This window comes from Littorina saxatilis, linkage group LG8, assembly GCF_037325665.1.
Source record: "Littorina saxatilis isolate snail1 linkage group LG8, US_GU_Lsax_2.0, whole genome shotgun sequence".
NCBI lineage: Eukaryota > Metazoa > Mollusca > Gastropoda > Littorinimorpha > Littorinidae > Littorina > Littorina saxatilis.
In genome coordinates this window covers 26,728,516-26,750,816 of record NC_090252.1, presented here as the reverse complement: position 1 = coordinate 26,750,816, position 22,301 = coordinate 26,728,516, and the positions used below count along the sequence as shown (strand labels likewise).

Sequence of the window (22,301 nt, the reverse complement as noted above, 5' to 3'; positions counted from 1 at the left end):
TTAGCATGTCTCCAGCTGTTGGTAAAGCAATTAGCGTGTATAGTCATCGAGTACATATGGCTTTAAGGGTTTCCCAAATGCTTGTGTGTACAGCAAGTCTTAACACCTTCTACCCCACCTATGTTGACCAAGTGTTTTTTTTAGCTGAGACCAGCTGTGCTGCAGCAGGTCACTCAGAATTGTAGTAACTGTGTAGAAACTGTGTATCAACACGCTGGAATGCAGGCGTTAGATCGAAGTTACAGGAAGCGACTGAAGCCAACAGTCTGAGCAGAATGCGGATATGTGCCAAATGAGAGATGATGCAATGTAGTGACTATGTGTGTACGCCATATGAGTGGGTACAGATATATATATCCATACCTGGGAGACAGACAATGAGTTAAGTTTCTCTTCTGTGGTGGGTTAATTGTGGTACAATGTAGCTTCGTGTGTTGTTTGTAGTTGTTGTTGTGATAGTTGTAAGTAGGTTATGATTAAAAATTGCTTGGTCAGGTTACTGTAACCAGGATTTTCCACGGCACCTTACTAGGTGTGAAGCTTCATCAGTTCTTGTGTACTTTCAGCATGTATGATTGGACGTCTAAAAGACCAGCGTCTTCAAGTACCAGAGCGTCTCAAGCTAGCTTTGAAACTTTGGCAGACAGAGGATGAAGTGGGACCAAACAAGCACCAAGTTATCATTGACACTGTTGTCAGTATTCTCATCAATGACAAAAAAAGGTTTGATTATGATTTGTTGCAATCCTGTATGATACCAAGAACATCACAATACAGATGCCTGTTCAGGTAACTCACATCAAAATTCTGCTTTGAAAGTCTTTTCAAATCATTTTTGGGGTGTGAAGTATGACAGGTCTGTCCTAGTTTTTTTCTTTTGGTAGTTTTAGGCTGTGGCATGAGAACCAACAAATCGATTTCAGAGCCTGCAGGCAATGGAGCCGATGAGACAGTTACAGAGACAAGAGGCTCTAGAACCAACAGTATATAAAGACATGTTAAATTAAAATGCAAAAAAAATTCTTTCTTTTTTTACAGAAAGGTTTATGGGGATCAATTAGAAACTTAAAAAAACTTCAATCTTGACAATAGGACTATATCATAAGAAAATGACCAAAGCAAGAGAAGATATCAACTTCAAAACAAACAACAACAGAAACACACACACTAACAACGAATTGATTTGTTAGACTTTTGTGTCCGGCCAGGTAGCTTTTCAATTGGGTTGGTTTAATTTTCTGGTTAGTATCTCTGACTCGGAGTCAAAAAGTGAAGGTGTATATACATGTATATATATATTTATATATACTAGAGTAGATGAATACCCGCTTCGCCGGGTACCCGGCTTCGCCGGGAAGAAGTAGAGCCGGACCCGGCTTTGCCGGGTACGAAGGAAGGGAGATAAACGCGCAAAACACTGGAGAAGATAAGGAAGAGTTACTGGGAATGGATGTACAAAAAAACGAAAATCGGTTCAGCGCTGCGCGCTGAGAGCACGTGTTGAAATTTTTCATCGACCAGATTGTGTTTTGGGTCTACCTGAATATGCCCACCAAATTTGAAGCAGATCCATCGAGAACTTTGGCCGTGCATCGCGAAGTGACCGACAGACAGACACAGACAAGCCGTATATAGATATAGATGGCTTGATTGCTTGATTCGCTCCACTGTTAAGTTGGCCATCTTTTCAGTATATATATATGAACTAGTGATCATCTTTGCCTTTCCCACGTCTCCTTTGAGGTTAATGACCTTTTTTGGAACAATTATGTGGGAAGTCATTTGTTCAGGGGTTGAGTTACTTGGAGCCGTTTTATTGACTTTTAAAGTGTGCAGCTGGCCCGGGGTCAGAGAAGATGGTCAACGTTAGCCAAGGGAATAAGTAAGGCAGCGTCAGATAAGGTAGCATGTGATTGTGAATGTATTGAATGGTGTGAACTTACTTGACAGGCATGACATGAGCAGCAAGGTGGAAAGGCAAGTGTGGCAGACCCTGTCTTCACTTCTCAACTCGTCTTGCATCCTGCAGTCATCGGCCAAGCTTCCTGCTGTCACCATAAGACCGGCATTTTCACAGGTATGGTAGCCTTGTAGTTCCACTCATCTGGAACACACACACTTGAGTCACCTCTGCAGCTTCAACTCGCATCCTTCAGACTTGCATGTTCTGGTTATGTTTGGTAGATAGCTAAACAAAAATGTTCGGTCTGGCAACTAGCATAATGTCAGGCACTTGTGAACACTTCTGGCATATCATTACCTGCCATTTGGCACCACACAGTTGCACACATATACCTACTGACTATCAAAACTGTAGTTCGGCCACATTTTGTTTACTGTTGATAACACTGACTGACTGAGGACCTGTCGTTCATTGGTAATGATTAAGCTTTGCTCTTAAAAAAACATTTTGGGTATTCTCAGCATTTTTAGATACTTTCAGCACCATAGAATCATTGTGAGATGTAATTTAGTCATCGTCAACCTCTTCCTTGCAATAAAATGATCACTTTCAAAGTATTTTAACATTTGACACCATTTTGAAAACTTTTCACGATGTTTTCTCAGAATTTTCTTTTTAGCTCCATTGCCGTCATTGGGAAATACTCATCTTCTAGATGAGCTGTCCAATCTTCTTGCTTGTTTTTGTATTTTCACCAGAAAAGGAATGATTTTTAGAAATTCTGTCAAAACACAAATTCTTGCTTTTTTTCAGGAAATTTATTTTGTGCCTATGATATCTACCCAGGAAACAAAATCTGTTCATAAATATGGAGACATTGCTCTGTTATTGCATCTAGGGACCTGTTAAGAGTAAAATAAAGCATACTTCAAAGTTCTATCTTTATTATTCTGGAAGATGAATGTTTCATAAAAACTACATGTTTTATAATAATAATAATAATAAAGATAGCTTATATAGCGCCGCTTCACAAATTTAACTATGCTCTTAGCGCTGTACATCGAGATATAACAATTTCAATAACATAAATACAAAGATGATATTATAATAATACACATTTACAAATATCACTCACGTGCATACATCCTCGTGCACACCACGCGCATACACACTCCCACTCATTAACAAGTGCTTCCATCCCCCTGCCACTGAGATGTTCATATACCCCCCTGGACAAGCTCACACCATGTCCGTCTCCTCTCTGGACTGTACATACACTCAGCAAGAAAAAGAAAGACTAAATGCAAATTTCATACAGAACCCTATAGCTCAATCAAAGCTGAAGCAACTATACAAAAAAGACACATTCAAACAACAAATCTAACTTCACCTCTAACAGTCTATAAAGATGGCAAGGACAATTTACAAGGATTCGCGAAAAAATCCCTAAAAATCACCAACAAACTTCAATTAAATTACATATTCTTACGCAACTCACATAGAAAGCATTAACTTCAGTTAAAGTGCTAGGACACTGAACTACGCTTCACCCCAAAGGGGAAGCAACCCCCTAAAAAAGAACGGCCTTGACCTCTAACCCAAGCTATACAAGAGTCGAGGTCATACCGTCACGTGACCTATCACGCGTGACTCAACCGCCGCCATGTTGAAACCTCACTCCCACTTCAGTCACCAAGTAGTTCGGACGCTTTTTACACTACGCTGCAGGCTTTTAGCCTACTGTCTTCTGGACAGTGTTTCACCCCGTCTACAGGTCCCTGCTTCTCATGCACAAGTTTGGGTGAGCTCGTTCTAATTGTTTGCTTTTGCTTGCGTTTGTTTCTTTCTCCGTTGTTCGGTCTGGTTGTTGTTTATCAATATCATAACTCAGACTGGTTTTTTGTCAGCAATGGCTGACAAGGAGAAATAGAAACCACAGACTAGTCAGTAGCTGCTGAGGTTTCTCCTATTAAGTTCGCATAAAGAGAAAGGCAAAGGCACTACCATTTCTGTTCTTGACCCAGCTTCTCTTACTACTACGTCTGTTAAATAGCCTTGAATGGTTGAAAACGACGTTAAAGGCATATGTACGCGCTCCCGTGTTTACAAAGTGTAGTTTGTCTATAATCGATGTCAAACGCACCATAAGACCATGTAATGACGATATGTCGCCATGCGCCGACCATATACTTGTTTTACAGCTTGTTCTAGCCTCTGAAAAAGTGAGGATGTCAACAAAGACGCGGAGGTATTTCCCTTGCGTCAACGCTACCTCTGTGGCAAATCTAGATAAATAGGACGATCTAGATCAAAATAAAATTGCAATATCTTGCAGGGAACTTAATTTAGCATGTCTCCAGCTGTGGGTAAAGCAATTAGTGTGTATAGTCATAGAGTACATATGGCTTTAAACACTATATAAAGAAGAAAGAAAGAATGTCTGTTAAATTTCGGACCCTATGAGTCCAATCATGCCGGTGCTGAAGCAGGTTAAATTTAGGTTACTTCAGCCAAGGCAAACACAGTGGGAAAGTATACTTGTGTTAAAGATGGTTTTTTGAGTCACTTGAGAAAAAGTGACTCTATGTAATCGGTCAGTGTTAGTCTGTCCGGCCGGCCGGCCGTCCGGCCGGCCGTCCGGCCGGCCGTCCGTAGACACCACCTTAACGTTGGACTTTTCTCGGAAACTATCAAAGCGATCCGGCTCATATTTTGTTTAGTCGTGACCTCCAATGACCTCTACACTTTAACGATGGTTTCGTTGACCTTTGACCTTTTTCAAGGTCACAGGTCAGCGTCAAAGGAAAAATTAGACATTTTATATCTTTGACAAAGTTCATCGGATGTGATTGAAACTTTGTAGGATTATTCTTTACATCAAAGTATTTACATCTGTAGCCTTTTACGAACGTTATCAGAAAAACAAGGGAGATAACTAGCCTTTTCTGTTCGGCAACACACAACTTAACGTTGGGCTTTTCTCGGAAACTATAAAAGTGACCGGGCTCAAATTTTATGTGAACGTGACTCCCAGTGACCTCTACACTTTGACGTCTGCTTTGGTGACCTTTGACCTTTTTCAAGGTCACAGGTATGTCTTGAAGGAAAAAAATTGAAATATCATATCTCTGAAACTATTCATCGGATTTGATTCAAACTTTATAGGATTATTCTTTACATCAAATTATTTACATCTGTATTGTGTTGTGAATAGCAATTTCTTCCTGTCCATCTGATGCCTCATATAATATTCAGAACTGCGAAAGTGACTCGATCGAGCGTTTGCTCTTCTTGTCTTCCCTTTTTTGAGATGTTTTCGACCCAAATGTATAACATGTTGCCATTCGTCGATTTTGTGCTCGCTCCCGGCGGGAGTGGGCGACGCGGCTTGTTGTCACGCATCGAGGTTCCGCCTTCATGCACAGTCACTTCGGCTGACGTGCACGCAGAGGAGTGTGTTTACTTCATACGAGGAGCTTTCACGCTCTACAGGTTAGTCAAGTTCACCGGTAGCCAGGTTCTCTGGTGAAAGTGTTCAAGTTGGGCCGGAACTAGTAGCCCCCCCGCCACGGCCGGGGGGTGAAAGTACGACTCCCCGGAGGCTATCGCTCTTAGCAAGCGGAACTCGGGGGGTCGACACCGGACAACAAGTTGGGCCGGAACTAGTAGCCCCCCCGCCACGGCCGGGGGGTGAAAGTACGACTCCCCGGAGGCTATCGCTCTTAGCAAGCGGAACTCGGGGGGTCGACACCGGACAACAAGTTGGGCCGGAACTAGTAGCCCCCCCGCCACGGCCGGGGGGTGAAAGTTCGACTTTCCCAGAGGCTATCGCTCTTAGCAAGCGGAACTCACGGGGGGTCGACACCGGACAACGAGACAGTTGTACTCACAGGCAGACTGGTATGTCTCCGGTGAATGTAAACAAGTCTCAACTTCCTCCCTCTGGGCAGGAAGCTGCTTTCGGGCAGGCTTTGCACGGTTCTTCCGTTTTGCAATCAGCCTCGCCTGTGGTGGATCGTTTTAGTGACGCAGCTAGTCACAGTGACTTTCACGGTCCGGCCACAGCAGATTCGGAGTTCGACGATTCTCACTCAGTTTCTGAGGAGGAAGTTGATGTCAAGTTGTCACTCTGACTTAAACCAGCTATGGTTACTGCAGCTCAGGTGTCTGCCAAGTACTTCGCTGAAGGGGTGACAGCTATGACAAGCTCTGCGGCACCACCACCCTCAGTGGTGGGTGATTTCCGCCCTGCTTTAACGGAAGTTCAGGGATATCGTTTTAGCGAGTCTCCTTCTGTTGCTTACGAACTTTCCAGGGTGCTGGCTAGAACTTCGGGTTCTGAGAATAGCTTGCCTGTGGATACTGTGCCTTTACTGGCTGCACACGGTCAGGCTCCTGATGCTGCTCAGCCATGGCTGGCCTCAGACCAGTTACGGAAGTCGAGCACTTCGTTTCATTCACGCAAGTTTGCTCTCTCCCGTCGTCATCACAGTCTTATTGAGACTTACGCTTTGCCGAGTGCACCGCTTCCGGTCACTCCGGAGTCGGCTAATCTCAGAGAGGATGTCTATCGTTTGGACAAACAATTTTGCTTACTCTGAAGGCGCATTACTTGGTTTGGATGAAACGGGAAGATACTCGTTGGAACTTGCGTCTCTTTCAGAGACACTTCTTCGATCTCTTTCGCGGTCGATCGCGGTGTCGTCGGATCCTTTCGTATTTCGAAACGACTCTAGCGTGAAAGACGTCCCCATACTCCTGGCCTCTTTGGCTAAGGTTTCAGCCGAACAAATGTCAGTCGTGGCACGGTTGTACGCACTTGCGGTTTACACACGCAGGGACGCTTTCTTGTCTGGCTCTAGAATTTTAACTTGGGGAAGTTTTCTCATATGATTCTCCTTTTCCACCACTTCCTTTGTGGGCAGCGATGCGGCGTTGCTTTCGCTTGCGTCACCCGCGCAAGTAACGCTTCACTCGCTGAGCGATATCCGTAGTCCTAGGTTACACCAAGCCTAAGAACTTAGTTTATTCTTTTCTTCGTACTACGGAACCGCTTCCGGTTGCACCGGACTTGTCGATCATACATCTTAACGTTCATAGCAAGGAGAATGATCTCCTGGCTGTGGAAGATTGTGGCCGCTCTTCTTTCTATTATCCGCGTCTTGGTACAAGACTTTGATTCGTTCTTTCCCTTGTGCGGTTTCGTACTCACGGGATGCCTTTGTGTTCTGTCGGGACACATATACAAAGGGTTTAGCTTTGCTGTTCGTCTGGGAAAAGGCCTCGGCCGACAGTATTGTTCTGTCGGTGAGACTTAAATCTCTTCCTTGCTCGAGGGTCTTCTTTGCGAATCCTCTTATTTGCACACGGACTCTTCTCTAACAGAGAGAATCTCACAGCAAAAGGAAAAGCCCACGGCAGGCCTAGGCTTCTCTTATCAGAGAAAAGCGCTAAGCTGGCCGTTCTCAGCTTTGGTTTTTTATCTTCTTCTCGGCATGGCACGTTGCCAAATACCCGCCAACCACTTTATCTCCTCGAGGCGATTTAGCGGTAGGGTTCAGTGGGCAAACAATAGCATGCTTTCATGCATACTCTTGGCACTTGTCAACTGGAGTCTTAGCGTTCGGCTCCACTCTTCTCTCTGCCTCTGTGTTTTCCCACAGCGGCTGGAGGGGCGATTAGAACTTCCACTTTATTGAGGGAGGCACTGGGGCCCTTCCTGTTGGGTCACTGATATAGATCGTGCATATATTTAATTCAGATCTTCAGGGCTCTGGTTTCGTTTTCTAAGCAATCAAATGAAGAGCTGGAACATGTTAGTGTCTTTTCTGGACTGGTTCACAGACACAACCAATCTTTGGATTCTCACACCACTGCTCATGCAGGGCGTTCCCGTTGGTTCTCTCTCCACCAGCGAAGCAGTTCTGTCTCTTGCGGATTTCTTTCCTCTTGTCAGGGGAGAACATGTGTTGATTCAATCAGACAACACCACAGTGGTCTTTTATCTCAACCACAGCGAGCATGCGAGGTTTTGATGTGGTTTTTACCACCACGAGATCTTTTTAGCGGTGAAGTACCTTTCTGAGAGGCTCTATGTACTTATTGGCAGACTCTAGTCAGTCGGCCAAGAATGTCCACTCGGATTGGACCCTATCTCACTACGCGCTTCTACTTCTTCTGGTGAATTTGGAGAAGCCGCTGATAGAAGTTTTGCCTCTCGGTACTATCACCTTCTGCTAAATGTTCGTCTCCCTGTTCCCGGATAATACTCTCGATTTTACTTTGAGCGGCCTGTTGGTCGCACATTATGGGCCCATTCAATCTTGGTTGCCAGTCCTTTGGGCTGGCAAGAGGGCGCCGTTTTTACATTCGAGCCACACGGGTGTCTACTGTAAGGGAATCATTGAGACGCTCAGGGGCTTCTGCCCCAACTCTGGATTTGGTCTAGAGATTCCATAGGGGTTTCAGCGTCTTCGTTTTGTGTCACTTTGACTGGCTTGGAACTAATGGCGTATATTAACGGAAAGAACTCCACTTCTCTCCGTTCAATGCGGGTGGCGAACCACCTATCCTGGCTTTCCGATTTTTCTCCCACGTCTCTGAATTAAGACTTTATGTGATTTCAGTTGCACTGACACAGCTAGGTCGCAAAATATTTTCACTTGGGTTCTTTGTAGCCAGCGTGATTAAAGGGAACCTCTCTTTGGTTGGCTGAAAGCAAATCTCCAGTCCCGACTTGGGACTTGCTCCTAGTTTTGGAGTTTTTGAGTTCGGATTGTTTAATCCTTGACAAAATTAGCCTCTTCTAGAGGCAATGATTTAGTGAAGTCAACCTTAGCTAAATGGACTGCCACATTGATTAGGCATGCCTACAGTGGTGGCAAGGAAAAGGGGGGGGGGGCAGTCAGTCCTCCCTTTTCAGGCAGCACGGGCTCAAGAGGTCAGAGTGTAGGCCTCTTCTTTACCTGTTCTCAAGTCTGAGAGACTTACATAAGTCATGAATGCAGCTCATTGAACGTTCAGGGACGTAGTCATGAGTTTCTATCGGCGGGGTATTTTAAGTACCCGCTATTTTAGCACACATCTACTAGACATCTTCTGCAGAAGATGTCTTTTTATGTTTTTCCTGGGGACGTATCTGGTGCGCGGCAGAACAGAAATTTCGGTTTGCCAGCTATTGTAGCTACAGGCCAGATACTTGCAAGATGTTAACTGTGAGTTCATTTGCCCACCACCTAAATTAGCAATCTGCTTTCTATGTGAGTTGCGTAAGAATATGTAATTTAATATAAAATTTCAAAAATAAATTTTGATTTAATTAATATACTTACCAACTCACATATTGAATTCCCTCCCAGCCTGCCCCGCAAATTTTTTAAAGGGGGTATATGTTTTAATACGGGATGAGTTTCACCGGTATACATCCTGCGCAGGCGCAGTACACCGGTAGTGGAAATAACCGCTAAGGACCATGCCTTATATGGCATACGGTTTTTGTTTCAGAGTTATTTCCCCATGTTGCCATGCAAGAGCGCTTCAATGTCTTATCACAAAACGAAGTTATTGCTTAGGGTTTCCCTAAAAATGAACAGATCACTTCAGTGGGAGTGAGGTTTCAACATGGCGGCGGTTGAGTCACGCGTGATAGGTCACGTGACGGTATGACCTCGACTCTTGTATAGCTTGGGTTAGAGGTCAAGGCCGTTCTTTTTTAGGGGGTTGCTTCCCCTTTGGGGTGAAGCGTAGTTCAGTGTCCTAGCACTTTAACTGAAGTTAATGCTTTCTATGTGAGTTGGTAAGTATATTAATTAAATCAAAATTTATTTTTGAAATTTTATATTTTGACCCATGATTCATTAAAATGTATATCACTGAGGATTTTTATCAAGAACCTTGAAACAAAAATAAAAAAGCTTGCTAAAGAAACAAATCCTATTTTCCGTGCCATCTCTAGCCTTGGTAAGAAGTGACCTCTTCATGAAATGTATGCCTCGTCTGTTAGAGCCAGAGTCCATATTTGGTTCAACAAAAGTATAAACCACTTGCACGTACGATGATGATGATGTGGCCACTAAGCCAATGTAGAATAGCTGTTTAGAGAATACTCCCCAAGTAACATGCCTCATACTGAGTGTCTAGATCTCAGAAAGAAATACAGAATCACCTTTTTTTTTTATTTTTTTTTTTACCTAGCCTGGACATGTATTCATATATTGGACACTCTTCACTACAGTTACTCTAACGTTACAGCTATTTCATTCACCTTTGCTATGTCTAGTAGTTTGTGCGTTTGTTTGCGTGTATGTGCGTGTGTGTGTGTGAGTGCGTGTGTGTGTGTGTGTGTGTTGTTGTTGTTGTTGTTCCCATATTTCTGTTAAGTAATATCATTTTCAGCGGGACAATACATAACAAGTTAATTAATCCAACGCTCGATGGACAAAGGCGAGAATTTACAAATTACCAATTACAGTACTAGTTTTCAGCACAGCATCATACGGCGCATATATAAATAACTTTACATTAACAGCACTATACTACTATTTATCTATATTCTTATACACAGTTCAATTTTACTAGAGATTTCGAAGTCGAGCTTGGTTCTGAAATAAGACCTTCATGTTAGTTTTTGGATTTCCGTACTTAAACTGGCTTATGCACATTTTCGATATCAATATAAGGTGATTAATTATGAAGGTTTTCTCTCTGGGGATATCACGTGTGAAATACCCCAAAAGAGCCTCTTCGCAGCTTAACTTTATATTTTTGCCTGTACATTTAAATATGTACCCTTGACATTCCTGCCATATGGGTTGCACTGCTCTACACTGCCAGAAAAAGTGCTCGATGAAGTCGGTTTCGTTACAATACTGACAGAGATTTGTTTGACGAATTCCCATCTTATGTAGCAAAATGTTGGTGGGATATATATTGTGTAAAATTTTCCAATGCAATAGACGAAGACGGGTTTCTGTCGAGCATTCGTTACCAGTGTTTATCTTCTAATGTAATATTTAATTTGTTCGACCAAAATCCAGCTGAGCTTGGCTCCTTTATCTCATAATTTAATATCTTTAGGCGAATTTGGCGTGGAGATAATTGTATAAATGGCATATGATCAGACCGGGCCTGACCCGTATCACGCAATAATAGAGCTTTAATGGCAGTCTGTATTGCATTATATTCAAATAGGCGAGACTGTTTATATCCAGTTCGTTCACATATTTCCTCAAAAGAGCACATGTCGTTATCGTTAAAGACATCTTTAACAACGCATATTTTAGCCTTTATCCAGTCATTCATGTATAGCGTTTGCTTCCTGTACCTTATATTTGTATTATTCCATAAGGTTTGATTGCGTACACTTATCTGCTGTTCATTACTGCTTATTTCTTTGATCTTGTGTTTATTGTTTAGCCAGGTGATAAAAGCTTGTTTCCAGAAATATTGCTTTATGGAACCTAGTCCTAATCACCTCTTGTTTTTACAGACTTCAGGTCCACACACCAAACGGGTCTAGACCAGGTCTGACAAATCTCACTGCATTTTGTGCAAGGATACGCAGGAGGCATTGAGCATTCAAAACATTCACATTTTGTAAAGTAGTAAATTTTTAGTATTCCCTCGTGTGTAATGATACTGCAGTGTAGAACCATCTTGTCATGCAACTGCGGGCATGGATTGTTTTAAACTGTAGAATTGTTGTGTGCAGGTTTTGCTGGAGACGCTGGAGAGAGAAATTGTGGGAGAGAAAGTAGGAGTAAAGGATGGGGATGTGCTTTCCTTGCTGCTAGACTGCTGTCAGTGTGTCCTGCGCTCACCTGCCCTGACCTGTGTCCTCACTTCCAGGCTGGATGTGCTGGTCAGTGCTGCACCCCTCAACAAGAAGCACATCAACTTGCTGATTGCACCATACTTTTTACACAGCTGTCTCCCCATTCCCTGTATCAAGCCCCCACACAACGCCACACTTATTTCCTGTAGTATTAGCACACAGAGTTTTGTGGATGATTTGTATTAATCTGATGCATCAGTAGAATTTATTGTGGTTTTTTTTTGTTTTGTTGGGGGGGGGGGGGGGGGGGGGGGCACAACGACATGCAAAGGAAAGCAAGTTGAAAACATCTCCTTGGTAGTGAGAAATGCAAGTCAAAACCCAAGAATTCAAAAAGTATATATGGAATGTTTAACATATGGCCCTACAGAAAATACAATTTGCACCTATCAGTCTTAAAAGTGGAGGAACAAACAAATAACAAAGAGAAAATGCTTGTTCATCCTCAAAAGACGACCATACTTCAGGTTTCAGGTTAAATCCGTAAAAGAAGAAAAACATACACACAAACAAATGACCATGCTTGCTTCCATAAAGATTTTTGCACTTAAAATAAAGCTGCAATTGACATGTTTGGCAGGTGTCACTGTGCAGTGCCGTGTGCCAGCTGGCAGTGTGTTTGCCTGTCAGTGAGGTGACAGTGCCGCTGGTGTCTGTGCTGTCAGGGCTGACATCTCACCTGTGGCAGCACCATCACCGGTCTCAGCTGGCTCCTTCACAGGTCAGTCCTTGTTTATTGTTGCCCTTATTCTTACAGTGTGGGTTTTCGGGGTAGTCCTCTTGTTATTGTTGGTTTGTGTTTTTTGTTTACAGAGAAAATATCACTTCTGGTGTTGTTGGGTTTTTTTTCTCGTTTGTATGTGTTGGTAGTAACATTTTTACCACCCTACCCCGGCCTCCCATAATACTGTACTTCTTTGACTGCGGCAGAGGAGCCAGTTTTGTAGCATTATTATTATTATTATTGTGATCATATTTATGCGCCTAATCTAGATATAGCCCTAGGCGCTTACATATTAATTTCTGCCGTTTGAAATACAATATATAACGCATTCACATCGGCCAGTAAAGCTCAGTAGCCTATTAGGCGAGCATTCACCTTTCACGGCCTTTATTCCAAGTCAAACGGGTATTTGGTGGACATTTTTATCTATGCCTATACAATTTTGCCAGGAAAGACCCTTTTGTCAATCGTGGGATCTTTAACGTGCACACCCCAATGTAGTGTACACGAAGGGACCTCGGTTTTTCGTCTCATCCGAAAGACTAGCACTTGAACCCACCACCTAGGTTAGGAAAGGGGGGAGAAAATTGCGGCCTGACCCAGGGTCGAACACGCAACCTCTCGCTTCCGAGCTCAAGTGCGTTACCACTCGGCCACCCAGTCCTACTAGCATCAGTAGATTAAGTTGTCGATACCCCGACGCCTGTGATCTGTATCTTCCCAATGTGTCTATTTTCCATTTTTTGTGTGTGACTTTATTTTCCCTTGTCTATATCTTGTCCTGTAAAAAATATATATGGGGGAAATCAAAAAGAGAATTAAAAACAAGTCGCGTAAGGCGAAAATACAACATTTAGTCAAGTAGCTGTCGAACTCACAGAATGAAACTGAACGCAATGCAACGCAGCAAGACCGTATACTCGTAGTCCACCGCTCACGGCATAGGCAGTGAAATTGACAAGAAGAGCGGGGTAGTAGTTGCGCTGGGAAGGATAGCACGCTTTTCTGTACCTCTCTTCGTTTTAACTTTCTGAGCGTGTTTTTAATCCAAACATATCATATCTATATGTTTTTGGAATCAGGAACCGACAAGGAATAAGATGAAAGTGTTTTTAAATTGATTTGGAAAATTTAATTTTGATAATAATTTTTATATATTTAATTTTCAGAGCTTGTTTTTAATCCGAATATAACATATTTATATGTTTTTGGAATCAGCAAATGATGGAGAATAAGATAAACATAAATTTGGATCGTTTTATAAAAATTTTTTTTTTTACAATTTTCAGATTTTTAATGACCAAAGTCATTAATTAATTTTTAAGCCACCAAGCTGAAATGCAATACTGAAGTCCGGGCTTCGTCGAACATTACCCGACCAAAATTTCAACCAGTTTGGTTGAAAAATGAGGGCGTGACAGTGCCGCCTCAACTTTTACGAAAAGCCGGATATGACGTCATCAAAGACATTTATCAAAAAAATGAAAAAAAAACGTCTGAGGATATCATACCCAGGAACTCTCATGTCAAATTTCATAAAGATCGGTCCAGTAGTTTAGTCTGAATCGCTCTACACACACACACACACACAGACAGACACACACACACACACACACACACACGCACATACACCACGACCCTCGTCTCGATTCCCCCCTCTACGTTAAAACATTTAGTCAAAACTTGACTAAATGTAAAAAAAGTTGTCGATTACACCTTGCAGTTTCACCAAGGAGACAAAAATCCTAAATATTAGACAAGGATACGGGATACACAACAGGTAGCAGGATTTCTTTTGTTTACTTCACCCGCATCATGAGCGTTAGTTCCACCATGGACACTGTTGGATGCATTGCAGATGGTGCAGGCAGTGACAGACAAGCTTCTACAGCCAGTGGTGTCTCTCAATTACAAGCTGGGTAGTGCTGTGGATGATGTCAAGTTGAGGGCTGATATGAAGGATGAAACCCAGCTGTCTCACGTCGCCGGGAGTCTGCAGGATTTTGTGCTGGCCACTCTCTTTCATGAGTCAGTATCATTTTGACATGTCAAGGGTTAAAGCTAGACAGCAAAATGAAGCAAGCTCAAATGTGCACGGTAGAATGGGCTTTGTAATACAAACATTTCTAGGGTGTGTTGCTTTCTGACATTTTATATAGTCGTATATTGTGGTACTTACAAGGCTTGAATAAGTTTTAGACTATAAGGTGATACATTTGAACCTGTCTATAATGACAGGGGACCGGCTGAAAGTGGTCGTTATGCACAGTGTCCCCTGTTGTATTAATGACTGTGTAGATGTAATGACTTGCTGTTTACAAGAGAGCATTTATGACATATCCTCTCTTTACATTTATGATTTCTGTCACTTTCTCAGTTGGCAGTGGTATTGATGCATACATATGTGTTTGATTATGTAGGAGTCAGCAGAGGCTGTTCAAGACCTACATGGAGAGTGTTACCAAGCAACAAGAGACATCACAGCTTCCCTGGACTGTCAGTAATGTTTTCAGCAAGCTGAGTGCTGGTCTGCAACAAACTGAGGTGTGCACACAACTCTTTTCTTAACTCTTTGTTCCTAACCTTTTAAGAGAGGAAACCATTTCAGGCCATACCACGTTCTCTTTTGATGCCACTGTTTGTGTATTGAAGGCCATGCATGCAGTTAAATTTGGTCCATTGAAGTCTGAAATCCACAAATGTTTTCATTAGCTCCAGAGGATTTTCTTTTTGTGTAATGGCCATGAACATCAGCCCACGTACCCACACCAAAACACTTAACTGTGTACTTCTTCTTCGTTCATGGGCTGACACTCCCATGTTCACTCATGTTTTTGTCTAAGTGGGGTTTTATGTGTATTTTACCCCACCATTCAGGCAGCCATATGCCGCTTTTGCAGATTTTTGACTCACATGCGAAGCAAAAGTGAGTCTATGTACTCACCCGAGTCGTCCGTCCGTCCGTCCCCCCCGTCCGTCCGTCCGGCCATCCGGCCGTCCGGAAAACTTTAACGTTGGATATTTCTTGGACACTATTCAGTCTATCAGTACCAAATTTGGCAAGATGGTGTATGATGACAAGGCCCCAAAAAACATACATAGCATCTTGACCTTGCTTCAAGGTCAAGGTCGCAGGGGCCATAAATGTTGTCTAAAAAACAGCTATTTTTCACATTTTTCCCATTTTCTCTGAAGTTTTTGAGATTGAATACCTCACCTATATATGATATATAGGGCAAAGTAAGCCCCATCTTTTGATACCAGTTTGGTTTACCTTGCTTCAAGGTCAAGGTCACAGGAGCTCTTCAAAGTTGGATTGTATACATATATTAAAGTGACCTTGACCCTGAACTATGGAAGATAACTGTTCAAACTTAAAAATTATGTGGGGCACATGTTATGCTTTCATCATGAGACACATTTGGTCACATATGATCAAGGTCAAGGTCACTTTGACCCTTATGAAATGTGACCAAAATAAGGTAGTGAACCACTAAAAGTGACCATATCTCATGGTAGAAAGAGCCAATAAGCACCATTGTACTTCCTATGTCTTGAATTAACAGCTTTGTGTTGCATGACCTTGGATGACCTTGACCTTGGGTCAAGGTCACATGTATTTTGGTAGGAAAAATGTGTAAAGCAGTTCTTAGTGTATGATGTCATTGCTATGTTTAGCTGAAGGTCAAGGTCATGTAAAGGTCAAGGTCAAGTATGTGAGTCGTATGGGCTTTGCCCTTCTTGTTTATCTTTTAAATTATACCAAACTTAACACATAAATGAATAAATAAAAGGAATATTTGTCATGAAAATTGCATTTTTTTAGTGAAATGAGCACAAATATTGTTATTTGGTGACAATTAACAGACTTCTGACGGGCGCTGTGGCGTGGTGGTAAGACGTCGGCCTCTTAATCGGAAGGTCGAGGGTTCGAATCCCGGTCGCTGCCGCCTGGTGGGTTAAGTGTGGAGATTTTTCCGATCTCCCAGGTCAACTTATGTGCAGACCTGCTAGTGGCTTATCCCCCTTCGTGTGTACACGCAAGCACAAGACCAAGTGCGCACGGAAAAGATCCTGTAATCCATGTCAGAGTTCAGTGGGTTATAGAAACACGAAAATACCCAGCATGCTTCCTCCGAAAGCGGCGTATGGCTGCCTTAATGGCGGGGTAAAAACGGCCAAAATTCCACTCGTGCAAAAACACGAGTGTACGTGGGAGTTTCAGTCCACGAACGCAGAAGAAGAAGAAGAACAGACTTCTGATAATTAAAGGGTGGAGATTTTTTTTATCCCCCAGGTCAACTTATGTGCAGACCTGCTAGTGGCTTATCCCCCTTCATGTGTACACGTAAGCACAAGACCAAGTGCGCACAGAAAAGATCCTGTAATCCATGTCAGTGAGTTCCGTGGGTTATAGAAACATGAAAATACCCAGCATGCTTCCCCCGAAATCGGCATAAATATCCACTCGTTCAAAAACATGGGTGAACGTTTGAGTTTCAGCCCATGAATGAAGAAGATAATTTGAAGGGAAACATGTTAATGATGTCAGTGAAAGAGATTTCTTTGTCTAATGCAAGGTACCACTACCAGTCTGATCTTGCGAAACCTGCCCATTGAGTCAAAACAGTTCGTGTCTGGCAAATCTGTCGGTACATGTCCGTTGTCCGCTCACGCCTAGGGCCGTAAATTGCAGGGACAGCCGTATTACATGTACTTGTTTTGACACATGCAAAATGCAGTTTGTTACATGTTTCCTCTGTTGTGTGTTTTCAACAGGATGACCAAAGTGTGACGTGTGAGGCGGTGTCACCAAGGACAGTGGTGCTGGCTTTCCTTCCCAGGCTGTTTCTGCATGCTGTCACTGTGTGGAAGTAAGTCACTGTGCTCCTGTCATTCACTGTCTCATTTAGTGTCTCTTCTCTTTCAACTCTATTTGTTTTCTCTCATAAACCAAGGTGACTGGTGCAATAGCATTATATAATAAATCAAGCCACAAAGCTTTGAAAAAGATGTTGGTTACAAGTGATGCTGGCTGAAGGGATGTGGTGTTTGTTGCAGGCAGAACAGCCAGCTAAGCTTCCAGCTGTTTGTTCACTTGAACTCCTACCTGGGTGTCTCAGCTGACGACGCCCAGGAGAAGAGTGAGGATGGAGGAACATTGGCCAAGGAGTGTGTGGACACACTGTGCCAGCTGCTGACGCTGCTCAGACAACACGCTGTCTACAATGTTGCTGCTGACAGGACAGGGGGTGGCGCCCAGCTCCGTTATCTCAGACATTTATTGAACACACTCCTCTGCTCATCACCCATGTAAGGCAGTGTATGTGTGTCTGTCTGTCTGTCTTGTTTAGAAATTATGTCATATGCTAAAAATAGCGACCAGTTGAAATAGTTAGGAGCACAAAAGACAAGGTCATGTAATAGATGAGCAGTCAGTATCTTAGCATTGTGTGTCTGAGGTCTGTAATTGTACTTGAAGTTTGGAGTTAATAAAGTTCCAGTAAAAATGGTATCCTGTGAATTCCTGTGTGTCTTTGGACTGAATTATAGTGTGAAGACACATGCAAGTCTTTCTGTCCTTTAGTGCTCCTTTGCTTGCTTCAGACTTGGAACTGACACTAAAACATGCATTTGTCCAAGCTGAGTACTAAAATTACTAATTACTAAATGACACAAATTTACTGGTTGATGATTTTTCTTGTGGAAACGAAATTTACTGGTTGATGATTTTTCTTGTGGAATTTGCTCTATTTAACTGTCAGATTATCTTTCAGGATTGAAAAGAAAAAGACTTGTTAGTGAATATTCAAATGCGTCGATATGCATAAAGCGTGCATCAACGTGATCACTGGTCTAAGTAGTTTGTTGTTGATGCTTCTGTACAACAGCAAGAGGTGAATGAATGAGATGTAAGCGATAATGTTTGTATTCATTCTGGAGTCATTGCAGTGTAACTGATGGCATGTTTCTGTGTAAAGGGTGGGGGGTAACATTTGTCGAAATTATAATATTGTAGTTGAAGTCATGCACATAGTATTTCAGTTGTGCATGTTTGTTAGCATCACTGCAATGTAATAGTAAGTGCTGGTGTATTTCTGTTGGTGCATGTTTGTAAGTGTCACAGGGGAAACCGGAATCCAGGGGGATCTGGAATCGCCCTAGGGGAAATTGGAATTCTAGTTTCCCCTAGGGGAAACTGGAATTCCAATATCAACTGGAAAATATCTAGTGGAGATTGGAATTCTAGTTTCACCTAGGGGAAACTGGAATCCTTTCTCTAGGGGAAACTGGAATTCTGATTTGCCCTAGGGGAAATTGGAATTTGTATTATAAATGGTTTTACTGCTGATAAAGAACTATATTTGAATGTTAACGTGAGTGATACTGTGTGTGTATGGTTAACAATTATTTATTTTCATTCCAACAATGACAATTAAAAGATATTCTAGCGAAAATAAAACACAATCAATGACCAGCCATGCATGTGTAATGTTCTATTCGGTATTCTTGCATGCTTTGCTGTCTGTGTGACACTTGGTGCCACATTCAAGTCCTGCTTTTCTGCAGCAACAGCGCTTTGTAGTACACGGCCCTTTACACTTGCACACGCTGGCACCAGATGGCACCCTTGAACCCGTATCACGCCATTTCACGGAGAGACGACACGCTTTGATGAGAGATATTTCCTCAAGCAAGTCTGGGTTAACCTCATTCAGGCTTTCAAAATGTACACTTCTCAAATCGGAAAGTTCTTCGCCTGCGATCCACGGCCCGAGGATTCCGGTGGCGGAGTACAATTTGTACAGGTGCCTTTGTCCACCAACAGGCTTTGACATGAGTACTTTGCACGGTAACAAGCGAGCATCACTATTAGCTCTGTCTACCTTGTGGATGTTCAAGCCCACAGTATCACCAAGAGAGTACACCTTCGTTCTCGAAGCCACTTTCTTCACGTACCGTGATTCTTGTTTCTTCGCGGCTTTCAAATATTTTTTTCTTGCTTGCATCCTTTCCTCTCTGTGTGAGTCACCTTCATCAACGTCAAACATTTGACTTCGCCTCCATGTCACAAACTGGCCGATCTATATGCATTCCTCGAATGGATTGTCTTCCACAGGTATGAATTCGGCATCATGTACTTCAGTAACAGACACTACAGCGTGGCTACTTGTGTTCACCGACTGTCCATGGATCATGTTTCTACTTGGACACTCTGTGCCTGTGGCAATCATTCGGTGATCATGTAACAAAATGTATTCTCTGCCGCGCTTTCCATGGCTATGGTTGCTGACTGATTCCTCCAGGCGCCGAGGTGTATGCTGTGACGAGTCCGATGTATGCGGCACAGATTTCTCCAGGCGCCGAGGTGTATGCTGTGACGAGTCCGATGTATGCGGCACAGATTCCTCCAGGCGCCGAGGTGTATGCTGTGACGAGTCCGATGTATGCGGCACAGATTCCTCCAGGCGCCGAGGTGTATGCTGTGACGAGTCCGATGTATGCGGCACAGATTCCTCCAGGCGCCGAGGTGTATGCTGTGACGAGTCCGATGTATGCGGCACAGATTCCTCCAGGCGCCGAGGTGTATGCTGTGACGAGTCCGAGGTATGCGGCACAGATTCCTCCAGGCGCCGAGGTGTATGCTGTGACGAGTCCGATGTATGCGGCACAGATTCCTCCATTTCAAGTTGCTGAAGAAAATCCTCGGGAAGGTCCTCTTCATACAAAATCCCTTGACGAGACAGTTCCTGCCACAAAGACGAATTTGTCCTTGGAGGTTGTCCAAAAACCAGTTGGTAAGGTGACTTTCCGGTGGTGTCCGAGATTGAGGTATTTATGGCATGTACGACAAATTTCAACCCTTTTGTCCATTCGGAGCCGTGTTCATCCATCCATTTGCCCAACTTGATCTCAAGGTCACCGTTCCCACGTTCCACACAACCTGTGTATGAAGGAACGAAATGATTAGGAACGTTACTTTTATTCTCATTTCTTTCAATCTCCTTATTTCTCCGGGCAATAGTTATGGTATTGATTTAAAGGGGCCCTCCATACTGTTTTTTGGCAAATCACTTTATTAGCCTATCAAAATCCTCACAATGGAAAATGTTTGTGACAAAATTTGTATGTCTCAGAAGTACCTTGACGTCCAAGCAAACAATCTTCCGATAGTTTATTTTGCCTAGTTTTCTTTAGATTATCGGAATCCTCACATTGGTAAATATCTGTGACCGAATTTGTATGTCTAAAGTTATGAGCCAAAAATAGTTCTATAGTCGGGTGAGAACGCCAATTTATTAAAAAAAGAGTGAAGGTCTCCCCGACTGCATTGCATTCAGAGCGCTCATTGATGCAGTTTATTGTGGAGGAATGCTAGCTTCCTCGAGATTAAAACTTGGGTAAAATTTAGAACTTAGGAAGGTTGGGATTCAGGTCAGCTAATAAAAAGACAGGGCAACAATTGCTCTGAACGGGCCCTTTAATAAAGGTGTAGAAGACATCCACAATTCATTGTTAATGCTAATAACTTTAAAAAGCAAAATGTCAAAACTTCAAATATGTGACGTTTTCTGAGATTTTGGTCAAAATTTCAGTTGTTCATCTTACCTTGGGATTGGGGATGGCGGGGTCTGCCATGGATGATCACCATTCCAGGCCACATCGTTGTCAGCTCATTGATCACCCTCGCAGTGAATTCCCGCCCGTTGTCGGTCTGCATAATCTTTGGCGCACCGAATACACTGAACTGATTGATCATAGCATCGGCGACTTCTTGTGCGCATTTGGACTTTAATGCGTACGCCCAGCTGAATTTCGTGAAATGATCACGGGCATGCAGCACCCACTTGAAATCACCATCAGGTCTATTTCTGTAGTCAATGAGATCAACTTGCAGACGCAGAAGAAAGGTGAGATTGATCATCGGCTTCCCAGATGGTGCATTTTGGTGGACTTTTCTTGTTGAGCAAGATGTACACGTTTTCAGGAAAACATCAATTGCGTCATACTTTATTCCAGAGTAATTGGTTTTCACCTCGTGCCATGTTTTGTCGCGCCCAGAATGGCACACTTCCTCATGACACTTCTTGATGGTCTCAAAGGTGTCTTCTTTTGTAACAAGAGGAGTTTTCGCCTTCACGCAGTAAACAAGTGTCCGAGTTCCAATTGTTTGGAGGCAAAAATGTTGGCCAGCCCTGTGTTTGAACTTGGCTCCTTGTGCACATTTCGCTCCTTTGGCCAGCTGAAGAGCTTGAAGAATATGGTTGTATTTGCTCTGTGATGTACAAAACGCCTCCTTCTTATTATCTTCTAAAGTCATGATATGATCTTCCAAGAGTTGGTAAAATTTATCTTTTTGCTCCATGGTAGAACATGTACAAGTAAGTACAACTGGTTTCACATTACAGTAAAACTACTGTCGCCAACCTAGGCAAACATGAAAGCAAGTAGCAGATTTTCCAGAGTTGTGTGTAAACAGTGTTCACATTGTTAAATATAAGAATGATTAACTCACACCACCGATGTGTGCATGATTCAAACATGAAAGCAAGTAGCAGATTTTCCAGAGTTGTGTGTAAACAGTGTTCACATTGTTAAATATAAGAATGATCAACTCACACCACCGATGTGTGCATGATTATCATTCCTCATGCTTTAAACTAAAGGGAAGTATGACTGATGATTACATACTCGGCTTATTGTTGTAATTTGCAAAACATTCCACAAAGCATGTGTTAAATGCAAAACAATGTTTGTGAATATAATATTTATCAGCAGTGAAACCATTCATAATACAAATTCCAATTTCCCCTAGGGCAAATCAGAATTCCAGTTTCCCC

The 22,301-nt window shown here is 42.8% G+C and overlaps 2 protein-coding genes across 2 annotated transcripts in view; one reads left to right on the top strand and one right to left on the bottom strand.

Moving 5' to 3' along the window:
- LOC138973170 (unhealthy ribosome biogenesis protein 2 homolog) overlaps positions 1-22,301 on the top strand; it is a 65,135-nt gene that overhangs the window by 6,061 nt on the left and 36,773 nt on the right. The window contains exons 2-9 of the mRNA XM_070345856.1: positions 567-723; positions 1,951-2,077; positions 11,613-11,762; positions 12,316-12,456; positions 14,318-14,487; positions 14,880-15,003; positions 17,239-17,333; positions 17,521-17,772. Coding sequence (XP_070201957.1) covers positions 567-723; positions 1,951-2,077; positions 11,613-11,762; positions 12,316-12,456; positions 14,318-14,487; positions 14,880-15,003; positions 17,239-17,333; positions 17,521-17,772 — 1,216 coding nt within the window. The remainder of the gene's footprint in view (positions 1-566; positions 724-1,950; positions 2,078-11,612; positions 11,763-12,315; positions 12,457-14,317; positions 14,488-14,879; positions 15,004-17,238; positions 17,334-17,520; positions 17,773-22,301) is intronic.
- LOC138973166 (KRAB-A domain-containing protein 2-like) lies at positions 18,586-22,178 on the bottom strand. Its single transcript, XM_070345853.1, has 2 exons — positions 21,070-22,178; positions 18,586-20,404 (listed from the first exon to the last, which is right to left on the bottom strand). The coding sequence occupies exons 1-2, from the start codon at positions 21,824-21,826 to the stop codon at positions 19,545-19,547; spliced, it is 1,617 nt and encodes a 538-aa protein (XP_070201954.1). The 5' UTR covers positions 21,827-22,178; the 3' UTR covers positions 18,586-19,544.

Coding starts and splice junctions, on each gene's coding strand:
- LOC138973166 (XM_070345853.1), bottom strand. CDS start 21,826: ATGGAGCAAAAAGATAAATTTTACCAACTCTTGGAAGATCATATCATG. Junction 20,405..21,069: donor CCGCCATCCCCAATCCCAAG/GTAAGATGAACA, acceptor CTTCATACACAG/GTTGTGTGGAACGTGGGAAC.